Source organism: Neomonachus schauinslandi, chromosome 5 (genome assembly GCF_002201575.2).
Source record: "Neomonachus schauinslandi chromosome 5, ASM220157v2, whole genome shotgun sequence".
NCBI lineage: Eukaryota > Metazoa > Chordata > Mammalia > Carnivora > Phocidae > Neomonachus > Neomonachus schauinslandi.
This window is the reverse complement of record NC_058407.1, coordinates 68,284,984-68,309,560: the sequence shown is the minus strand read 5'-3', so window position 1 is coordinate 68,309,560 and position 24,577 is coordinate 68,284,984. Positions and strand designations below refer to the sequence as shown.

General features: G+C 38.1%; 1 protein-coding gene across 3 annotated transcripts in view; it reads left to right on the top strand.

The window, feature by feature from the left end:
* Positions 1–24,577, top strand: part of TMEM117 (transmembrane protein 117) — a 478,296-nt gene that overhangs the window by 226,966 nt on the left and 226,753 nt on the right. For 2 of the 3 annotated variants that reach the window (XM_044914873.1, XM_021704760.2), the window contains exon 4: positions 19,384–19,483. The exons of the other annotated variant lie outside the window; for it this stretch is intronic. In XM_044914873.1, coding sequence (XP_044770808.1) covers positions 19,384–19,483 — 100 coding nt within the window. The remainder of the gene's footprint in view (positions 1–19,383; positions 19,484–24,577) is intronic. 3 annotated transcript variants of the gene reach the window in all.

Below are 24,577 nucleotides of genomic sequence, written 5' to 3'. Positions count from 1 at the left end.
AACAATCAGATATGTTTTAGTAGGCTCAGACACTGTTGTGTATCCAGAGGCATCCCTTAGGCCTGCTCTTGTGTCCATTTTCAAAACTACCAGCACTCCCTTGCTCCAGCTCCAGGACCTGGATGAAAAGCTAACTATGCATGTAACCCGGGGGTCTGCTTTTCAGCTCAGGAGCTGCTGCCCGCTTCCCTTGTGGCTGCCTCTGGACATTGTCTGATTTTGTACCCTGGTCCCCATGTTTCTATTTAATCACCTCCCTGGATTTGGTGATCGGGTTTTTTTCAATTGGCTGAGCAGCTCTAAATAGGCTTCAGTTATTGGCTAAGCCTCAGATTTAGGATCCCAGTTCACACTCTGATTGCTTAGGCCCCCCTCCTGGCTTCTGGTTGTTGGAACGTGTACAGGCAACCATCGTTAAGAAGTCCAGGGCTGTGTCCCCATCCCCTTCTCCTGCCCTGTAAACCACCTGCTCACAAGTAATGAGTCCCTTCAATTAAGGATCCTATCAAAGTGTCTAAAAGTATATTTTTGAGTTTGAGTGAACCTAAACTTTGTAATGAATATATGCATTTCTATCTATAAACTGAGCATTAATATGCACAATACTCAGTTTGGTTTGCTATCCAGTTCTTCCTCACACATCTGTTTAAGAGGGTTGTGTTCCTCCAGAATGTGGAATTTCTCTTCTTCTCAGATTCAGCAAGTATTCACTGAACACCTACAGCATCAAGTGCTACCTTAAATCCCTCTACTTGTGTTTATGTAATTTCTTGAGGCTATCAGGATTTCAGAAATGGTTTCTGATCTTCAAGGTTCTGGCTGCTGGTGATTTCATATGTTATCAAACATTCTACAGTGTTTCCCACAAGCTGATTACTGCTTAGGACAGTGTGCTAGTTCCAGTATATGCAAGGGATGGTCTCTTCAAGGGAGAGTCTATTTTTAATGAAGAAAATAGGTCATTTGATAAAAATACCCAGCCGAACCATGACCTCTTCATTTAAGAGGAGTTAAAAGTGAATACCTTTGGGTTTCAAAGGAGTGGATGTGGATGTAAGTAATTTACCTGTTAACTTCTTTGGTTGGATGTGGATGTAAGTAATTTACCTGTTAACACTTGGCTGTTTAAAATAATGGCAGGATGTTGATGTTTGACAGCAAAAATAATTCTAGTGTGAGTAAGAACTTCAGAAAGGAGCCAGAAGATAAAGAGAGCTTATAGACCCTTGTGTTGAATCAATAAAACAGATCTCATTACAGAGATTAAGGTATAGGTATGGATTCATGGAAATGGAATTAAAATTTCAGAAGTCCTGTGAATTCCCACAGTTTGCATTATAGAATATTAAGGTATGGCTAAATCAGTATTGATTTCTGAATTAGAATACTGATGAGAAGCGTCATCTCTATTTGATGAGGAACTATTTTGCATGTTGTGTGTGTGTGAACGTGTGTGTGTGAGTGTGCGTGAGCATGTGTGTGAGTGTGTATGTGTATGTGAGTATTTGGGAAAGTGGAGCAATGTTACAGGAATTCTGTGTAAATTCTAAAATTAGAACCATAGGGATTTTTAAAGATTTTATTTATTTATTTGACAGAGAGACAAAGTGAAAGAGGGAACACAAGCAGAGGGCGTGGGAGAGGGAGAAGCAGGCTTCCCGCAGAGCAGGGAGCCCGATGCGGGGCTCGATCCCAGGACCCTGGGATCATGACCTGAGCCGAAGGCAGACACTTAACGACTGAGCCACTCAGGCGCCCCGAACCACAGGGATTTTTAAATTGTATTAGATTCTGATGAGAGTTGCATGTTTTGATGTAAAAGCAAGTCTATCTCTAAATGTCAATCAGGAGTTTGGCTTCTGTGATGGTTTGTTTTACATGTCAACCCGCCTGGCTATAGGTGTTTAATCAAACACCAATCTAGATGTTGCTGTGAAGGTCTTTTGAGATGTGGTTAACATCTAAAATTAGTTGACTTTAAGTAAAGGAGCTTGCTGTTGTTCATGTGGGTGAACCCCATCTTGAAAGACTTGAAGAGCAGAAACAGGTTTACTGCAGAAAGAAAAAAAAATTCTTCCTAAGGACTGCAACGTCAGCTCCTTCCCAGGGAATTCCGGCCTGCTAGCCTGCCCTGCAGACTGCAGACTTGCAGCCCCCGCAATTGCATCAACCAATTTCTTGAAAGAAATCTCTTTATTTACGTGTATATGTATACGTGTGTGTGTGTGTGCATCTATCTATCATCTATCTATCTATCTATCTATCTGTCTGTCTGTCTGTCTGTCTATCATCTCCTACTGGTTCTGTTTCTCTGGAGAACCCTGACTGATACAGCTTCCTAAATGGAAAGCATTTTGAAGGTGTCATATGGATAATATCCAGGAAGATGCTGGGATAGGAGAGTGGGCTGTGCAGAGCCTTCCCAGAGGCAGCTCTGCTCTCACCAGGCCTCCCTTGCTGTCTCTGCCCTTGCTGCTCCCTTCCACTCACGTGCTGCCTTCCACCCTCTTTGCCTTTGTGCATCTGTTGCCTTCTACTTCAAACACGTGTTCTCGCCTCTGTCCCTCCTCTATGAAGCCTGCTGTTCTCCTTGCCCGCCTCTTCACACCAGAAAACCTGGGGGCCTCTCATCTCTGCCTGTCCTCTGCCTTAGAGCATTTTCCACATCGGGCTCTGTTGATTGGTTTGTGTGTCTTTTTTCATTTGCTAAATGGTAATCATCGCGTCTTACTCATCTTTGTATTCCCGGCACCTTGCACAGTTCCTGGCATAGAGGAGGTGTTCAATCAATATTGTTGAAAGACTGAATAAATAGCTCACCCTCTCCTGCAAGTTAAGGTGCAGATGACTGGGAGGTGTCTTAAGTGGCTATTCTTTCAGGGATAGGTATGTTCCTTGGACCTGAGGCTCTTAAAGAGAAATCCCAGACAAACAGACCTTTAATTCCCACCCAGGGCCTTTGCTCTCAGTATTTGGTGGTGGTGGTGGGGGAATGATATATACGCCAAGCAGATTTAAGCTGATTCTGCAGAAACCTCTGGCATCATATGTTGGTGGCACGAATGCTTCACAAACTCAGAGTTTCGACTTTGGGCTGATTTATTTTAACCTTTCTAATTAATAGCTTGAGGCTCTCCCTGTATTCATTAGCAAGGAGCCAAATCTCCCTTTTGAAGTTTTATCCACCCAGTTGGTCTTAAACTTGGTGCCTTACCTAGGACCATGTGGGGTCACTGGGATCCGTTAAAAGTATCGGCCGTAAGGAAAGCTCCGCTACCTGGTTCTTCTACCTTACTGTGTCTTGCTGCCACACGGTGTCGCTGTTGAAGCTTGTACCTGCGTAGTTGCCTGTCCGTCCAGCATGGTGCCCTCCCTGGCCGAGACCAGGCATAGGCCGCGAGGGTGTCCCTTTCTCCCGGATGACTGAGTTCAGAAGAGCTCCCATCAGTCATACGGAAACCAGCTCTCCTACCCGTGCTGCTGAATGGGTAGGCCCAAGTTGGCCGCTTGGCCACCCACTTTCCTCACGGTTCTGTTTGGAGGGGCCTCGTCATTTTTCCTTACCACTGGGTCTGACATCAGCTCTTGCTGACAAGCCCCTGCATTCCCCCGCCCTGGGGACCAGCTCTGCATGTCAGGAGGCTTGGAGAGCTTTGCTGGAGTCACAGAAGTTGATTACACTTTTCCCACTCCCCTTCCCCAGGAATGTTCTTATCTTAACCCAGGGAGCTCCTGGGAAATTACCCAAGTGATTCTCAGGCAACCGAGGGACCAACTGCTGTGAGGTGACTTTCTGCTTCACTCCTTGAAATAAATGAAGCAGATATAATTTTTATGGGTCTTTCAAATGGCACTTGATTTAGTCTCTACTCTATCAGGCATTATGTATATAAGAATGGTAATCCTTCTATTTGGTAAGGCTGTATCTTCACTTTTCCATTAAGAGATACCAAGAAGCATGATTAGGTAAGAAGCAGAAAGATGTTTAAAGATGTTAAAGATTCAACACCTTATGGAAGCAACTCAAGCCATCTAAATTCCAAATGCGAATTGTCCACAGGCTTTAAAACTGGGCTAAATTACATTGTAGGCACTCTATGCCCTTCACTACATCATTAATTTTCAGTTTCCTCTTTTATTATTCCTTTACATTGTCCTTGTTCAAGCCAGGCTGTTTCTATAATTGCACTACTCTAACACACATGGGATTGATCACACTTCGGGCTTCTTCTCTTGTTCCTCTGCTCACCTTTGCGGCAACCTCTGATTCGCGTTATGGATGCTGTGTTGATTTTTTGCTATCCCAGTGTTTCTCCTAGAAAATGACAGCAATGGCGGGGCACCTGCGTGGCTCAGTTGACTAAATGTCTGACTCTTGATTTCGGCTCAAGTCATGGTCTCAGGGTCGTGAGATCGAGCCCCACGTCAGGCTCCCCGCTGGACATGGGGTCTGCTTAAGATTCTCTCTTTTCTTCTCCCTCTCTAAATAAATAAATAAATAAAAAATAAATAAGTTACATTTTTTAAAAAATGAAGTAATAGCTATCATTTCTTTTTTTTTTAAGATTTCATTTTTTTGAGAGAGAGAGAAATAGTGAGAGAGAGCATGGGGGGAAGGAGCAACAGGGGAGGAGAAGCAGACTTCCCGCTGAGCAGGGAGCCCTAGCCCTGAGCAGGCTCAGTTTCAGGACCCTGGGATCATGACCTGAGCCAAAGGCAGAGGCTTAACCAACTGAGCCACCCAGGTGTCCCAATAGCAATCATTTCTTAAGCCTCTTCTATAATAATGATTGTTTTTGTCATTTAAAAATTATGGAAATAACATACCTACACAAAAGTACATAGAACACATATGTACAGCTTAATCATTGCATAGCAAATTGTTATAAAATATTTTTAAGTGAACACCCATGTGATCCATGTTATCACCATTCACGTTAAACACAAGCACATTGCCAGCATCCCAGATGTCCTGTGGCTGTCTTTCCTGGTAATAAACCCCTCTATCCTGCCCTCTCTCCAAAGTAAGCACTATCTCACTTTTATGCTCTTCATTCTTGCTTATAATACTTCCCCAATTACTACAGTTTAGCTTTGCTATTTCTGAGCTTCATATACTTGTAATTATACAGTAAGCTCTCTTTTTTGTCTGGCCTCATTTATGTCATGGTTTCTGAGATCCATCCAGGCTTTGTATCAGAGTGGTTTGTTTTCATTGTTGAATAGTCTCTGTTGCATGACAAATCCATGATATATTTATCTTTTCTTCTGTTGATAGATATTCAGGCTGTTTCCAGTTTGAGGCTATTATAAATAACGTGCTATAAACATCTCTGCACATCTCTCTTGGTGCCCATGTATACATCTGGGCTTAGAATTTTCTTGTGGGAAGGTTTCTAATTATAAATTCAATTTTGTGAATACTTATAAATCTATTTTTAGTGCTTTTTATTCCTACGTACCTTTTGATAATTCATAAAAGTTTTTCTAGAAATTTGTTTTTATCTAAATTTGTTAAAATGCACTCTATCTGTTTAATCTCTGCAGGATCTGTAGCAATGTCCCTTCTTCATTTCTGACATTGGCTGTTGGTGCCTTCTTTCTTGGTATTTTGATCAGTCTTGCTAGAGAGTAATCAATTTTAGGTCTTTTCACAGGACCAACTTTGTCTATCCACTGTATTGTTTCTGTTTTCTTACTACTTGTTTAATTAAATTCTATTTAAGATTTTATTTATTTATTTGACACGGAGAGAGAGATAGAGAGAGCGCAAGTGGGGGGAGCGGCAGGCAGGCAGAGGGAGAGGGAGAGGCAGGCTCTCTGCTGAGCAAGGAGCCTGATGCGGGGCTCGATCCCAGGACCCTGGGATCATGACCTGAGCTGAAGGCAGCTGCTTAACCGACTGAGCCACCCAGGCGCCCCTATTCTATTTAAATTTTTAACTATTTTTATCTTTTGGGCTTCTTTTGTTTTTTTCTCTAATTTCTTGAGGAAATTCTGAATTCATTAGTTTATTTAGCATTTCTTCTTTTCTAATATGTTAAAATTAAAAGTTTAAGCATTGTTTTAGCCTCACAATATTTTCATTACTATCCAGTTCAAAATATTTTCCCTTTCCCACCAAGATTTCTGTTTTAACTCACATGTGATTTGGGCACGTGTCTCTTGGTTTCCAAAGATCTGGGGATTGTCCAGTTATCTTTTTATTATTGATTTGTAATGTAGTTACATTATGGTCAAAGACTATCCTCTGTAAGATTCAGTCATTTAAAAGTTTTTGAAACTTGCTTTGTGGCGTTGTTTACGGTCTATATTTCTAAATGTTCCTATTGCATTAAAAGAATGTATATTCTGTAGTTGTGGTGTTAGTCATTTATGTATATCCATTAGATAGAGTTGGCTAATTCTCTCATTCAAATCCTTTATGTCCTTACTGATTTTTTTGTCTGCTGGTTTCATTGGTTATTGAGAGAAATATGTTGGTATCTTCTATTACCTGTGTGAACTTATCTACTTTTTCTTACCCCTTTGTCAATTTATTTTAAGTTTCTATATTGTAAGGGCACATTGTATCTTCCTGATGAGCTGAACCTTTTGTCATTAGTAAGATTCCCTCTTAATCTATAATAGTATGTTTTGCCTTTAAAATTTGATATAATCATAGTTATGCCAGCTATATATTTTACATACATAATAGCTATATATTTTTTTTGTCATTGTTTGCATGCTATCTTTTTCAGCTTAATTTTTTTTTACTCTCTTACTTTCAACCTTTAAGTAGCCTTAGTTTTAGATGTGTTTTTTTAATGACAGCATATATTTGAATTTTGACTTTGGAGGTGTGAAAAATATCTTTATTCTGTTCTCACACTTTTCCTCTGGTTTCTGCATTGTCTATTTCTCTGGGTGCCTCATTTTTGTTTAGTTTTGAGCTTTTTTTTCTTGTTAGAGATTTTTCTCAAATATATGATAATGTCCAACCTCTGCTCATTTTTAAGAGGGGACAATGAGAAGATGAGTAGAAAGTCTCTGTGCACAGACAAGCTTATGACAGGAAGTTCTTGAGGAAGGGGGCTGTGGTTGATGAGCATTTAGCTGTTTCACTGGGAGACCTCAATTGTTAATAAGCTTTTTGGGGAGGGCAAGGCTGGTCTTTGAGATGTTTTCAACCCAGACAAACAGCATTGTGGGTAATGGGACTCACAGATATATAATATTATATAACTTATAATATTATATACAATATTATAGATATTCTATATCATATACAGTATTATATATATTATTATATATAGTACAATATACATATATTAATTATAATATTATATACAAATTTGTATTTTTATAGTTCCTATTTTAACTAAAATGTCTAACTCTTTGCCTGAACTTCTCCAGATAGCATATGTCCATCTTCATTAGGTGGGGTGAAAGTCATTTCCCAGTTTTATTGGCTGAGGGAGTGTGCCTGGTAGTCTAACTTCTCATCATGCAGGATTTCCAACTTCTGTTTTCAGTTCTGTCCTTCCCCTCTATCCCCTTCTGAAGTTCTGAGCCTTCTGTTCTTGAGTATTGTTGAGGTTCAGAGGCAGAATTTAGCTCCCTCCTTAATGTACATCCCAGAAAGATTTAATCATACAGAAAAAGCTAAAACCATGTTCATTGCCATCCCTTAATTTTCTTTCCAAAATTTTATTAAAATTTCTCATTTTCTGTCATCTCTTTTTCTACTCTGCAGATTTGATTCTTTTATTCCTAGACTGTACCTTCTGGAGAGGGGAAACCTATCTTCACACATGTAACCCTGCCTCTGAACTACTGTGACATGGGGCCCCAAAAGAAGCTCCTGAGAAATAAGGTCTAAGTTAGGTGTCCCTGCTGAAGCAGGGACATTTAGTTCAAGGACAATGGTCAGGTGTTGGAAGGAAGTATTATGAATAAAGCACAACATATTTTATTCCTAGCCCCATCTGAATCCAGAGGTATGAGGCTATTGTACATGAGCAAGTAAAAGTTAAAAGAGGCATTTCTCCATCATCTCTGTGGGTAATTGGGGTTGTAAGGAATCAGCAGCACTGTGGATATTGGCGTCTGGTGAAAGTGACATAGGTCGCCATAATAGAACCTGCAACGATATCTTCCTTGTCATTGGCACAGACATCAGTATCTTTGGGCCTTGGTACACACTGACGTCATGAGTAGCAGTAACAGAGACTTTGGTGGGCCTCACTAGAAGAGAGGATATCTTTGGAGCCATCTTTGGCAGTATTAACTGGAAAATAGCACCGTGGTAGCTGAAAGTACTTGTTTCAACAGCACAACTCCCTGAAAACTCATTGAATTATTTGGGAGGAACTTGATGGGCCTGAAATGCTCACAAGGTGGGTGGAAATTTGGCTTTATTTCCTTTTTTTTTTTCCCATACCATAGGCTGGTGTGATATAGCTTGTAGAGCACGCATTGCAAAGCAGAGAATGAAATTCTTTATTGTTAAATCAAATGAAGCTATATAATTAGGAAAATTGCAGAGCCAATTTATGGAGCAATAAGAATCATGTCATTTCTAATTTGAAGGGCATTTGATAATACTTAGGCATTGTTAGGATAAAGAAATGCCCCGTGGGCTTGGCTCTTACACAAAGGGTCTAAGTGCAGAGCTGGCTGTGGGTGAAAGGTGTGTGCTCTTTAGCATCCCAAGAGAATTGGACACCTGGAAAGTTTTTGAGTCCTAAATCTGCTACCCCAAGTCACTCATATCATTGGCAAACTCAATTCCAGGGCTCCCCTCCCAAGCTACTGTGAAACTCTCTCCAGCTCTTTATTTTACACTAAGTGATGTCGGCTTCATCTGATCTTTTTGTTACCTTCTGCTGACACTTTGTAGCAGCCCAGTAAAAATCTTTGATATGTCAAAAGTGCAACCTCCACTCTGTCTAAGCTACACTTTATCTATCTTTATTTTGTCTTTTGTCAACACTTTTTATTTCAAAATCAGGTTCCTTTTAGACCAGCAAGCTAAGAGATGTAACCTTTTTATCTAGCTTTTTATCTATTAAACACACAGCTACTCCACCATTTATTGTCACTTGTTTGACACTCTCCTAGTGTGCCCCACATCTCATGAAATGGAGACACATTCTAACAGATTGGTTTTATCTAGAGCTTGTATGCCCATTTTTTAACTGGTGCTGTTCGGAACTTCAGCACACTTACGAATTTTGTTCATGTGAATAGTACACTGAGATTTAAAAGTCTCCCTGTTGTCTTAGGCAGTGGGGTAAAGAGTGGGCGCAATGCATTTATTCTTGTTCTTCTTAGGAGTCCCCATTTGAAAATGAACATCCGTTTATCAGCCACACTGGTGACTCTTCTTTTAGCCAATTTAATGGCATCCCTTTCTCAAAGGATTTACAAGATTCTCGTATTGTTAAAATTGAACTAAATATTCAAAAGCAGATTTTTAAATTTTTTTTCCTTTTTTTTTTAATTTATTTGAGAGAGAGAGAATGAGAGACAGAGAGCACGAGAGGGAAGAGGGTCAGAGGGAGAAGCAGACTCCCTGCTGAGCAGGGAGCCCGATGTGGGACTCGATCCCGGGACTCCAGGATCATGACCTGAGCCGAAGGCAGTTGCTTAACCAACTGAGCCACCCAGGCGCCCCTGACGGTTATTATTCTAACGCAAGTTTAGTAAGTTTAGTAAGTTTAGTAAGTCAGAGTGCGAACCATGTGGTATGGCACATACTTGCGGTTGCTGAGTCCTGAGGTAAAATAATCTTTTCCAAAGTCACTGGAAAAACAATAGAAACAATAAAAATGTAAAATCCTGAACTTTTTGCTAAGAGAGCTCCAATAAATCCCCACAGGAATCCAGAGAGCCACATATTACTTAAAATTAATTTCATATCTAACTTGATCACATTTTAATGTTAAATAACATTCAATGTGTTTATAACTATTCAGCTAAAATATATCTGAATTGTAAAGTGAATTGCGAGCTGAGCCAGAATGGCATTAATTAATTTATCTTACATAATGATGCTTCCTTCCAAATTAATTAGGGAGGCATAAAATAACTTATAAATTCTGCTAAGATTCTGATGCTGCTCAAAGAAGAACAAAAGGCAAGTTCACTTTTAATGGATGTTTTTCAATGAAGGTAAGTGTTCAGGGCTGTTAAAAAAAGAAATAAGGTAGGTGCTTATCTAATATAAATTCACATGCTGCAAGAAGGGTTTTTGGTTGAGAAAATAGCCCCCTTCCCCCTTCCTATAACTAGAGCCTAAAATGTCTTCAACAAGAATAGAGAATAAGTGACTGGGAAATAGTGTTGGGTAGCCAGCCATGGGGAAGAGAATGAGAGGTGATTGAATTCACAGCCAAAAGAAGGAGGAGGAGTAGAAAGAGAAGGAGAAGGGGAGGGGGAGGGGAAGGAGAAGAGAAGGAAAAGAATGATTATCAGGGCGCCTGGGTGGCTCAGTTGGTTAAGCCACTGCCTTCGGCTCAGGTCATGATCCTGGAGTCCCGGGATCGAGTCCCGCATCGGGCTCCCTGCTCGGCGGGGAGTCTGCTTCTCCCTCTGACCCTCCCCCCTCTCATGTGCTTTCTCTCTCTCATTCTCTCTCTCTCAAATAAATAAATAAAATCTTAAAAAAAAAAAGAATGATTATCATACTATCACCAAGCAAGTATGCTTTGAATTTGAAAATTTTGTAAGGAGTAGAAAGACAGTCTCATTTTTCATGTTTCTTTATTTTATTAGACACAGTGGAAAAATTATAGTTTCTGCCCAAAGTTAATTATTGTATTTATGTCCCAGCATTTTTGTTCCATTATTTCTTACCTATTTTGACCTTTTAACAGCCCTGAACACTTACCTTCATTGAAAAACATCCATTAAAAGTGAACTTGCTTTTTGTTCTTCTTTGAGCAGCATCAGAATCTTAGCAGAATTTATAAGTTATTTTATGCCTCCCTAATTAATTTGGAAGGAAGCATCATTATGTAAGATAAATTAATTAATGCCATTCTGGCTCAGCTCGCAATTCACTTTACAATTCAGATATATTTTAGCTGAATAGTTATAAACACATTGAATGTTATTTAACATTAAAATGTGATCAAGTTAGATATGAAATTAATTTTAAGTAATATGTGGCTCTCTGGATTCCTGTGGGGATTTATTGGAGCTCTCTTAGCAAAAAGTTCAGGATTTTACATTTTTATTGTTTCTATTGTTTTTCCAGTGACTTTGGAAAAGATACGTTGTCTTGGCTGTGTTTAATTCACTAGAAGTAGAAGATAGGCCCATTTTGGGCATCCAATTCGATTGTATATTCCTGGAGTATTTGTGAAGGTGAGGAAAAAAAAGTGAAGTAAGATAGAAACTTGGGGTATAACACAAAAATTCTGTAACTTTAAAATTAGTTTTAAGGCTGTATTATTTTATAGCCTGGTAAACTTCTAAATTTTGCCTTCACAGAACAAACAACAAATGTAGGCTGGCAGTATCCATTTGAAAGGCAGTGAAATAAATTTGCTTTCTTTTTTCACATGAATAAAAGAAATGGATTTTACTGTATAGCTCTTGTATTGTTGGTGCCAGCAAATTGGTGCACAAAGCTACATATTGATATCTAGTCTCATTTAAAAGGATTCTTTTATTTTTTTACTTACTATTTTTTTGCCATCTTTCTGTTAATTTTTTATTGAGGTATAAGTGATATATAACATTATATTAGTTTCAGGTGTACAACATAATGATTTGATATTTGTATATACTGCAAAATGATGACCACAATAACCTTAGTTAACATCTATCGCCATACATAGTTATAATTTTTTTTTCTTGTGTTGAGAATTTTTAAGAACTACACTCTTGGGGTGTCTGGGTGGCTCAGTTGGTTAAGCATCTGCCTTTGGGTCAGGTCACGATCCCTGGCTCCTGTGTTGGGGTTGGGGTCCCTGCTCAGCGGAGAGTCTGCTTCTCCCTCTCCCTCTACTAACTCTCCCTCTATCCCCACTCCCCCTGCCACTTGTGCTCTCTTGCCCTCTCAAATAAATAAATACAATCTTTTTAAAAAAAGATCTACACTCTTAGCAACTTTCAAATATCCAATACAGTATTATTAAGTATAGTTACCATACTGTACATCACAACCCCATAACTTACTTATTTTTTATTATTTTTAATTTTAATTCTGGTATAAATAACATAGAGTGTTATATTAGTTTCAGGGGTACAATATAGTGACTCAGGAATTATATACATTACTCAGTGCTCATCATGGTAAGTGTACTCTTTAATCCCCATCACCTATTTCACCCTTCTCCTCCACCCACCTCCCCTCTGGTAACCATCAGTCTGTTCTCTGTATTTAAGAGTCTTTTATCTGGCTTGTCTCTTTTTTCTTTGCTCATTTGTTTTGTTTTTAAATTCCACATATGAGTGAAATTATATGATGTTTGTCTTTCTCTGATTTATTTATTTTCTATTTATTATACTCTCTAGATCCATCAGTGTCGCAAATGGCAAGATTTCATTCTTTGTCATGGCTGAGTAATATTCCACATCTTCTTTGTCCATTCATCTATGGATGGACACTTGGGCTGCTTCCTCAATTTGGCCATTGTAAATAATGTTGCATTAAATATAGGAGTTCATATATTTTTTTGAACTAGTGTTTTCATATTCTATGGGTAAATGCCCAGTAGTGGAATTACTGGATCATATATATGGTAGTTCTATTTTTAATTTAAAAAGATTCTTTTAAATAATAAGATTCTATAGATACCATGCATTTTACAATATTTTACTTTTTTTCATTATTAGTCAACTAAATTACATTCAAATTAATTTACAACATGTAATTGCAGAAAGTCAGGGATGTATTCTTCATTTTGATTTGCTTAAATCCTTGCCTCTAGCTTTTTATTCTAGAAGAGATAATAAAAATGATACAATGATATTCTGTTCTTTGTTAGAACATAATAATTACATGGCCTACTCGTCTTTGATGTTTATTTTTAGTTTATCTTATATTGCAGATTCTTTTTTTATCTTTTATCCTTTTGTCCTCTTCCTAGTTTGGCCCTGATGTCAGATAATCTAAGTAATTTTAAATTAATCAATTGACTACTTAATTCATTTAAATATTTATTACATCCCTAAGTCATACTATAAGCTGGGAAAAAAATTTACCTGCTTGGCCAAATGAAACATGTTCTTTATCCTTGATCAGCTAAGTCTTGTGGGAGAGAGGGGCAATGTGAGAAAATCATTAAAATACTTGAGGAAGATGATTTAATACTGAAGTATATTCAAAGAGTTATGGTAATACCAGGGAAGGGATGGCTTTCAGGGGTAATGGCAGGAGATTTCTCAGTGGCTAGGTTGAGTTAGTGATCTCAGGCCAGAGGAAAGTGGATGGCATTCCAAACAAAGAACATTGCACACAAAGATACTAACGTAAAAAAAAAAAAAAGGATACTAAGGCACATTATAGAATAGTTGGGTGTTTGGTGAGATTGATTTCGTGGTGAGGTGGAGGGTCTAATAAAAGGAGGTTGTGACATGAAAAGAGAGGTGTCTGAATGAAAGCATGGCTTGGCAGAGAGTGGACAGTCTTCTTATCCATGCTCTACTCTGTGACAGTGGGAGCCACTGTATTATTTTAGAAAGTGGGAGTCAGTAGGCTAGAGGTCTGCCATGTTTTACATGCCTATTATGAAATTGTGTGAGAAACTTTACATTCTTATTTCAAAAATGTAATAATGGTAATCCTCAGGAAACCTGTGTGAGAAATAGATATTTTTATCCCCATTCTACAGATAAGGGAATAAGTTGATCATTTTTCCCACGTCATAAAGTGGAAGGTAGTTTGCAAACCCATGACTTTCTGGTTCTAGGACTCCTGCTCTTTGTTATAATGTATTCCTTCCCCAGGGGTCACTACAGTAGCAATGCAGAGTCTGAAATAAGAGGAAGATAGTCACAGAGAAATAGGAGGCCATTGCTTTAATTTAGGTTAGAGGAGTTTATGAACAGGATTAAGACATTGGTAGTAGTGATGACAGAAAAACAGCATAGATTTGAGAGCCTTTCAGAAGTAATCTTAGTGATTAATCAAATGTTAGGAGTAAACGAGGGGGAGGAATTGCTGATATACTAAGGTGTCTATATCTAGTACAGATGAGTTTCACTGAATGGGCTGAAGCAAAGCAAGGGATGAAAGGAATGGGTGATGTATGGTGAATGTATTCACAGACAGGGTGAGTTTGTTCAATGAAAACTCCATCTGCAGTCTTTTTATATATGTCTTCCCTTATAAAAATTAGAAGGTATATATGGCTGAAGTTGAGAAATTTGAGGTAGCATTTTATCTGTAAGCATTTTAGGTCCAGATGCAATTTTAATTATTCCAGGCTACTTCTAATAATTGTCTGCAGGATTTTGACATTCCAATGCATCTTGTTTCATAGGTTCATACCGTAGCTCTTGCCTGGAAGGTTCATACACGTGTATTGAATTCCATCAAAGCCTTTCAATAGGGGCGCCTGGGTGGCTCAGTTGTCAAGCATCTGCCTTTGGCTTAGGTCATGATCCCAGGGTCCTGGGATTGAGCCACACATCGGGCTCCTGCTCAGCGGGAAGCCTGCTTCTCCCTCTCCCACTCCCCCTGCTTGTGTTCCCTCTCTCACTGTCTCTCTCTCTCTGTCAAATAAATAAATAAATAAATAAATAAAATCTTTTAAAAAATAAGCCTTTCAATAAGCAAAAACTAAGAATTTTGAGCAAAAATACTAAAATGTGGTTATTTGGTGTTTTTTTTTTTTTAAGATTTTATTTATTGATTGACAGAGAGACACAGGAAAAGAGGGAACACAAGCAGGGGGAGTGGGAGAGGGAGAAGCAGGCTTCCCGCAGAGCAGGGAGCCCGATGCGGGGCTCGATCCCAGGACCCTGGGATCATGATCTGAGCCACCCAGGCACCCCTAAAATATGTTTATTTGGATAATAGTTCACTAAGTGACTAGATTGAAGTCTGTTAATCATTTCCTCACAAACACAAGAAGAGTGAGAGAGAGTTAATATAATAAATCTAGGTTTAATTCTTGGTGCTTTGTAGTGACAGATTTTTTTTCCTCAATGTCACAAGAATGCTTAGAATTTTTGCTTTAGTTTCATTGTGTTTAATGCAAGACTATACTCATGTTACGTCAACTCCTTATCCATGATTTACTTGTGTATGAAGCCCCCAGTCTTGTTTATGTTGCCCAAACATGGCTGGGAGAGACAGCTGTGACATTATGAATCCAGCTGGGCACAGATGGATCTTCAGTGAAGCATGAATCCATATTGGTTTGGTGATCTATGTTTACTGCCTCCTGTTAAACTTTCAGAGACTCAACTCCTAAATCATCTGACACTGACTCCATCCATGTACATATAAGTAATAGACTGAAGTGAACTGGAACTTTTGTTGCTAGTGAGCAAGACTGTTACCTGTAAGGGCAATATACTAGATTATGGTTTTATTGACTATTTAGCCCACGTTAGAATCTGATTAGTGTATGCCCATTTAGCACATGGTTTTCACTAGGTGCGATAGTCTTGATAGCTTTTCAGGCTGCTTTGATAATTATGAACATTTCCACGATCCTGTATATTAGGTTTCCACACATCTGTTATGGATTTGACAGTTAAACTTGAGATCTCAAAAAATAAAAACTGAAGTTACAGCCTGTAAAGAAATTCATTTAGAATTTTTAAAGAAAATATCAGTGATTGATATTTACCTGGAAGGCTGATAGAACTGCAAGATTTTCTAGACCTACGCACAGTGGGAATAACAAGCTAAAGTATAAAACAAACAAAAGATGTATGAATAGTTGAAATAATTAGCTAAAACTCCAAACAAAACTAAAACGTTAATGGTGCCTCCTAGCAAATAACACTTAATTCTCAATCACTCCCCGAAACATTGGGTATGAAGCTTCACAACTTCACTTTTGTAGAGAGCAATGTGATATTCAAACTGATAAATGTATGCACACTCTGTCCTTTATAACCAGAACAGGAAATGTTGTTACTGTTAATGGGTATGCAAATCAATGAACTAGTATTTCCAAATTTTTGTGACAGGTTGCATATTTGTAATTCTGTATGTTTGTCTAAAGCAGCAAAAATTAGAATACTTACTACCTTTTATATATCACCCTTCACTTTTATATATACTAGTTATTTCATAAATTGTGCTATCTCATCTTCATTGTTACCATAGCATTCAGTACTCACCACATGCCCACAGTTCAGATCTTACTTTACCACTGTTTCTATGGTTTAATATACATAGATCTACCCATACCATATAGAAAAAAATATGAATAATTTGGTTTGCTTCCTTAATTCACACAGTAAGCAAATGTTTATTGATAACATACTATATGCAGGCGGTGCTCTAAGTGCTGGGGAATCAACAGTGAAAAGAATGGCCACAGTAACTTTCTGTCCTCTTGGAGCTTATTACCTAGTTTTAGACATTGTTTTTTCTCTTGATTTTCGATGGTATAACCCTGTTTCTTGACATCCTAGTAGTTTTTAAATGAATGATGGTTGTTATGTATAAAAGTGTGTAGGGGACCTAGATGATATTTTATTCATCCCGAAAATGTTCACTCTTTCCTCTGTTAGATGGGAGGAATAGAAGCTGATCACCTTAATCCAGTCATGGAATGGAGTAGGTAAGGACTGATTCAGTTTCAGTAAGGACCCATCCATCTCTGGTATTCTCTAGCCTCCCATTGCTCTGTGTATTCTCTTGGGCCATTCCTTCTGGCAGGTTCTGAAATACAATAGTCTCCTCAATGTGGTGAAATTGCCAAACCTCTGCTGTGCTTTTCAGAGACTTTCTGCTTAGTGTCTTAGCCTACCCTCTGAACATAATTCATAATTTGGTAAATGTCTTGAAAGTAAACCCAGCTGTGTATCATGCCTCCTTCTGGGCCCCTCCAAGATGAGGATCTTGGTTCCTTAAGTTCCTAATGTTCGTCTCTCCAGCTCACTGAGACTCCTCCCTGCCCAGGCAAAGCCTAGATTCTCATCCTCTTGCCTTGCATGCAGAATCAGCAAATGTCCCCAGAGAAAATATAGCTAATGTTTCCACAATTCCCTCCAATCTGATAAATTGGTTTTTCTAGTTCTCATTGCTTAATCAGCTTTCAGGTTGTTTTAAGCAGATTTTATGTTTTATTTATATTTTTTAGTTGTTCTTGGCTGGATCATTAATCTCCTGCAAGCTTATCCATCTCATCCCTATTTTTAGATACTGAAATTAGAGAATGATGTCTTCTCTTAGACATACCTATGTTATCACAAGGAAGGTACCCTGAAATTTCCACCCTAGCTCAATGTATTCTAGAACTAATTGGCAAAGTAGGCATGTAGGGATGCGTCATTGAACACATTCTTCAAAATAAGTGTTATTGAAAGAGCTGGACAGTTATGAGAGCTGATACTCTAAAGTACGCTGAGTTCACTGCCCAAGAACTGTTCACCAGTAGTGCTACTGAAGGGACTAAGACCGAGCTGTCCAAGTTAACTTGTGGACTTTCACATGGAGGCTGCTTAGATTGGTGAACTCAGTGGGGGTCCAAGACTTGAGGGTGACTCCGACGAGCTGCAGCTTCTGCATACTACTCTTGACTTCTGTTATGAATTATCCTCAAAGGAAATAAGTCTGGATCTTCATTGTCTACTAAAATACTGGGGAATAGAGTAGATAGTCTTTGTGTTTTTTTTATATCTCACTAACCCTTGTAGGAAGAAGATATAGCATAGTGGTTAAGTGTCTGGATTTGGGAGTCAATCAAATTTAGATTCAAACCTTGTCCATTTCCTAGATGCTTGACCTTGAGAAAGTTGTAAAAACTCTCCAAAGCCTCAGTTCCATATCTGGGAAACAGGAATAATAACACATTTCATTGTGCTGGCATGGAAGCTATTGGAGACACTGTATTTAAAGGGCTTATAATGGTCTCTGGAATATCGTAAGCCAGCAGCTTAGTTATTTTGGTTATTATGGAAACCTATGGAATAGAGACTCAGAATTTTGAGGTGAGATCTTAAGATTTTTATAAAGATTTTCTAAGGTAGGTGAATGAAGGATGTGGGAAAAAAGTGCTTTTAAGAATTCATATGTTTATTTTTGTTAAGTAAAACTATTTAAATATTTGTTTATTTTATGGATAACAAAACTATAAGAAAGAACTCCAGAAAAAAAAAAACAACTGAATTGGAGATGATTTACCTCTCAATGACTTAAAAAAATTATTTCTTTGTAGTTTCACTAAATAACAAACGTATCATTTTCTACTGTGTTTTGTTTTAAAGTTAATCTAAGAAGAATCAAGGTTAACTAATATTCTAAATTGTACAGGTGTTATCATGTTTAAGAAAAGGAACAAAATTTAAAGTAAAAAAAAATCTGAGTAAAAAAAAAACTTGAGAGGGAGAGAGAGAAAGAGAGAGAGAGAGAAATTTGATTCCTAATTACCATTCATTAGTTGTGTGGTATTGATTGGGCAAGTTAAATGATCTCCCTGTGTCCCAGTTTTCCTGGAGAAATTGTACAATAGGAAAATAATTCTTAGATTTTCTTGAATATCAAATGAGGAAAAGGAAATAAAAATTACATGCAATAAGCATAGTCTTGTTACTTGTATTTAATGATCAGTTTTGCCTTTGAATCTCTCTTTAGACCATGAAGAACATGAATTGGTGTTATAGGAAGCAGAAGAATTTGTGACACAAAAAGAGATGAAATTAAATCTGGTTATTATTTAAGTAATAATTTAAACCACATGTATTTGAGTCAAATTCTATGTTTCTTTATTCTGTGGAAATTTTCTGAAATGGACATTTTTTGACCATTATTCAGGTATGATATTGTATCCAAAGCCTAGACCCAGTACCTCTTCAATAGTTCTGAGTCAACAGAACTGAAGGAAAAGCGAGCTTTTCTCTTCCCTTTCAAGTTACTCTAATTCAGGAGTTGTTTCCACACTCTGCATACCTGAGTGAGCATGAAATGATGCCTTTACTGAGTATTTCTGTTTGATTTTTCAAAAACTGTTGTCAGTCTTACAGCTTGAAAATGAAATGCACATGGTAATTGGTAGAGCCACAGTCAGTCTTCAAATCTAATTGGAACTGACCCAGACACCCTCAGAAGTCTTCCTAGCCTTTCAGATCTGTAAGCATATGTGATGAGACAAAGGCAGGAGAGCTTGTTGAAAGGGAGGGAAGTCCCTTTGCGTGTTGCTGAACCAGAACGCTTTGATATGGCTCTCTCAGTATGGACAATGTCTTGTGTGTTTGTTTCCACAGAGCATATATCATTACAGACTATATGGGCATCCGAAATGAAAGTTTCATGAAATTAGCTGCGGTAGGGACCTGGATGGGGGACTTTGTCACAGCCTGGATGGTAAGAAATTTTAACTTCACCCATTTCAAACATTAGATGGAGGAAAACTTTCATAATGTTGGATAGACACTACTTTTGAAGGGTTTAGAGCAAGAGAGTTACTTCTCTCTTGAGTGGAACAAATTCATGAATACAGATAAATTTAGAGATTGTATGCAATATCTGTTTACCTTAGGGGAAAAATTAATGCAACTATAATATGAGTGATGGCTGTCCACCAGGAAATATTTATTTATAACATATATACCTATCTATCTGTATATGTATGAGTATACAAACATACATTCATAACATTAATAGAAACTTCCTTGTGAAGTTCTAAATAATTTTGTGAAGATTATTGTTTTTGACATGTGCAGTTTTCAGGTAAGGAATGTTGTCTGGCCTGTCTCAGAAGACCATATGAAATATTTTTAACAACTGTTTTTTATTTAAAAATTTTTTTTCACATCTTATAATATTTTATTAATATTATTTTAATTTAATTTAATTTAATTTTTTATTTGAGTATAGTTGACACCCAATTTACATTAGTTTCAGGTGTACAACATAATGAATCAACATCTCTGTACGTTATGCTATGCTCACCACAAGTGTAGTTAGGGCTCTTAAAATAGTTTTCTACATTTATTTTCCTCATTGAACCTATAAAATTAATGTTGCATTATTAGTATTTATTATTATTATAAGCCTGCAACAAACAGACAAACCATATTTCATGCTGAGTTCATCTGTCAAGAGAGTAACTTCTTTTTTCATTTTTTGTTTTCATTAAAATTTTTTTGGGGGGGGCGCCTGGGTGGGCTCAGTCAGTTAAGCATCTGCCTTCAGCTCAGGTCATGATCCCAGGGTCCTGGGATTGAGTCCCACATCAGACTCCCTGCTCAGCGGGGAGCCTGCTTCTCCCTCTCCCACTCCCCCTGCTTGCGCTCTCTCTCTCTGTGTCAAATAAATAAAATCTTTAATTTTTTTTTTTATTCAGGTATAGTTAACATACAGTGTTATATTAGTTTCAGGCATACAATATAGTGATTCCACAATTTCATACATTTCTCAGTGCTCATCAGGATAAATGTACTCTTAATCTCTTTTGTCTGTTTCACCCATCCCCCACCCACCTCTCCTCTGGCACCACCGTTTTGTTCTCTGTATTTAAGAGTCTGTTTTTTTGTTTGTCTTTTTTGTTTGCTTTTGTTTGTTTGTTTTGTTTCAAGTTTTTATTTAAATTCTAGTTAGTTAACATATAGTGTAATATTAGTTTCAGGAGTAGAATTTAGTGGTTCATCACTTACATATAATACCCAGTGCTCATCACAAGTGCCATCCTTAATACCCATCACCCATTTAGCCCATCCCCCCACCCATGTCCCCTCCATCAACCTTCAATTTGTTCTCTGTATTTAAGAGTCTGGGTTTTTGTTTGTCTCTCTTTGTTTGTTTTGTTTGTTAAATTACACATATGAGTGAAATCATATGACATTTGTCTTTCTCTGTCTCACTTATTTTGCTTAGCACATACCCTCTAGGTCCATCCATGTTTTTGCAAATGACAAGATTTCATTCTTTTTTATGGCTGAGTAATATCCCATTATATATATATATACCACATCTTCTTTACCCCCCAATAAACCAAAACAGTAATTCAAAAAGACTTTTGCTCCTCTTTGTTTATTGCAAGATTATTTACAATAGCCAAGATATGGGAGCAACCCAATTGTCCATTGATAGATGAGTACCTCTGTTTTAACCATTGGATTAATTAAGTACAGTATGTAGCTGGAAAGCTCTAGGTCCTATAAGTTTATAAGAGAATCTCAGAGTACAAAGAGCATAACTCTCATAAAAATGAAACCTGTTAATCTTTGTTGATACCTCTCATAAGTGCAGTTAATCGTAATTGGCTTTATTCATCCATTCACTTGTAAACGAGAAGACCTACCAAAGGAAAGGATGCCCTACCTAAACAAGACTAGGCAGGGACATGCCCCTACAAATGTGTTCCAAATACTGCAGGTAGATTGTCACAACAGTTACTGCCCTTTCTATGGAGAGCTTTGTGTCTTACCTAGAACAAGTATTTTCGGGGGACAGGAAACAGTTATATCTTAACCGGTACTACTGTGATCATCCTGCAAGAGTATTAAGTAACTACCAAAGGGTTTGTGTAGCCCATTTTTAGCCTCGTCCCACCCCTGTTCAATTTTAGAATGTTAATAGAACAAAGTACCAAATGCATCCCATTCCATTAACTTTAAAATCTAGATTTGAGAAGTGATTTATTTGTAATCACTAGATATGACAATTAGAATAAGCCAAACATCAGGGTGCATGGCTGACTCAGTTGGTTATGCATGTGACTTTTGATCTCAGGGTTGTGAGTTCAAGCCCCATGCTGGGTACAGAGCTTACTTAAAAAATAAGAAAATTCTAAAAAAATAATAAAATAAGCCAGACATTAAGACCAGGCTGCCTCGTGTCAAAAATTTCTATTTCCATTGGGAAAAACTATTTAGAAGAAGAACCAAACAAAATAATTTCTCTTCTAAAACTATTTCCCTTTTAGGAGGAAAAATAGAAGGAAGACTTTAAACATGTAATTTCCATGAAATATGAGGTGATACCTTTTGAAAAATTTCTGCATTAACTATGGATTGTGATTTTTTTTTTTTACTCCATTTTATGGTGAATCTGCTTAATAAAATGGAAAAAGGAATTCAGAAATTTGGATTCTCTGACCTTGCTGTGTCTGGCATGATCTTCCACGAATAATATGCAATCCTCTGAGCCTCGGTTTGCACATTTCTTTAAAGGGGCTAATAGTTGCTATTCGTGTTATAGGTTTTCTATGAAGATGAAGTGTGTGGTCCTGTGATGGGACTTCAAATGCTGCAGTGCGAGGGAGACATAAGTGCTTTATTGCAGCTGTTTATGTTCTTCCCAGCTTATCCCAGGCTTGTGGTCTGGGGTGACTGAAGTTTCCTTCTGATTGGCAGTGCTAGAACACACTCTAAGGCAGTGTGGTCCATTACTTCCTGAATCACATGCGACACTGCCCCTGATCAAAGTCAGGGGAGAAGCACCAGAGCACATCACCAGAACAGCAAGCCCGAGGACCTTACTCTGCAGTTTTCAGGCTCAAGTCCACCATTTAATACAGAAATCATTTTCTTTCCCGTGATGACATCATTCTTTTTTGTGGCCCAATTCTAAGCCCTCCCCAGAGTTTCCCTCAAGACAGTGTTTCCGAGACCATATGTGACTCTGCCCCTATTTACTGGTTCTATTTTTTAATTAAGATTTTTTTTTTCTTTTGAATCATAATGTAGGGTCCAATTTCTAGGGCAGCCCTGAGAGGCGAATGCATGGGGCAGCTTTGACTGAAGACCTTTACCTTTTCTAGCTAGATTTCTACTGTGCACTCATCTGCCCTACTCTTGTGGTTTAGCAGAATACACATAATTCCACAGTGCAGCTGTGGTCTTTCTGTCTCTCTGAGGTCTGGCTGACCTTCATAGTTTCTCCTGAATTTGCTACTGTAATGCTTTCTTTTTACTAGCTAACCTGATAACTTTTTACCTTTGTCAATGCTGCTGATTACTACTCTGATCAATACTTCCAATACCACCGAGGTAGGACTGGATTGAGAATCAAGAAAACTGTGTTTTAGGTTTAACCCAGCAGTGTGATCTTAACTCACTTCGGCTTCTGGGGCCTCACATGTTTTCCTTTCTGTAAACGGAGAGAGAATCCAAAGTCCTTTTTTGCTTATGTTACATGAAATGTTGACCTTTCCCTGTTAGACACAGAGACAGAAATGGCAAAAGAAACAGAGTGCCCTCCTGATTTAAAAGTACAGTCACACAGGGAGGCTTCCCAGAGCACATCATTTCTATTCCCATTTTTATTCACTGACTAGGTGGTAAGTTTCCATATAAATATTTATATGTCTACATATGTGTGCAATGATAACATTTTAAAAAATAATAGTTTTCCTCATGAGAGGAGTCTAAGGAGCTTTGACCTTCATTTGTCTATAGAATTCTCATCATGAAGTGAATATCAATGATGAAGGTGACTGTCATGGAAAAGTAAGTGACTATTTACATTTCCAATAAAAGTGTGCCTTTTAATGTATTTCTGAAATGGAGAATTTTTCTTTTATGGAAATAATTCAGAACTTCCCCATGGTTTTAAAAGGCACACCGGGACTGATGCAATCCCCAGGCATGGCTGATTTCAACCGATTGGACAACTGTCTTTGCTCCTCACACTACAGAGCATCAAGCTCTACTAGGTTCAATTTCCGAGGCAATCCTGACTATTCTTAGCTCTGTGGGATGCTTCATGCAGAGGACAAAAAAATATATTAAGTCAGGGTTAAAGTTACTATTTTTTTGTCAAATAGATTTTTAAAAAATTTAATATAAAAGAAATACCTAAAGTGATGGGTGTTGTCATTCAGCACTGAGCTGGCTGTTCATGTTGATAGGAGCAGAGAAGAGCTCTGTCATGAAATTTGCCCACACTCTGCCATTGAGCAAGGAGCAGAGGGGTGTTGGCCCATCCTATAGCACATGTCTCTAGTTTCACTGACCTTCCTTCAGAAGACAAAGATCACAGGCTCTCCTCGGGTCTAAGGTGGCAGGGGATGCTGAGGACAAAGATGGCATTTGCTTCTGCCCCGCATTTAATACCAGAAGGAAAAATCACTTCCTGTCTCTCTATACCTAACCATCTGTTTTCCCCAGCCCCTACTTGGTCCTGCTCTAGTGGCTTTTCTAGCAGTAAATGGTAATCTGGCTTATGATAGTGATAGGGACATCAGAGTCCAGGTTTGAAGTTCATGGTTGCGGGAAGGGGAGAGAAGGGTGCACATGAAGTGAAGTCAAGGCCTGACCTAAAGAAGATATCATGACATGGTAAAGACTGAAGGCATAAAGCATTTTTCATCGTAACACCATATATGGTGTGTATCAAATCCTAATACTCATAGGACCTTGGTTGGCCTTGATATATTTTTCCCAGGATTGTCTGTGGACTTTTGTGTATATATGTGCTGCTACTAGCAAAGCTTCCACCATAAAGAGATGTCAT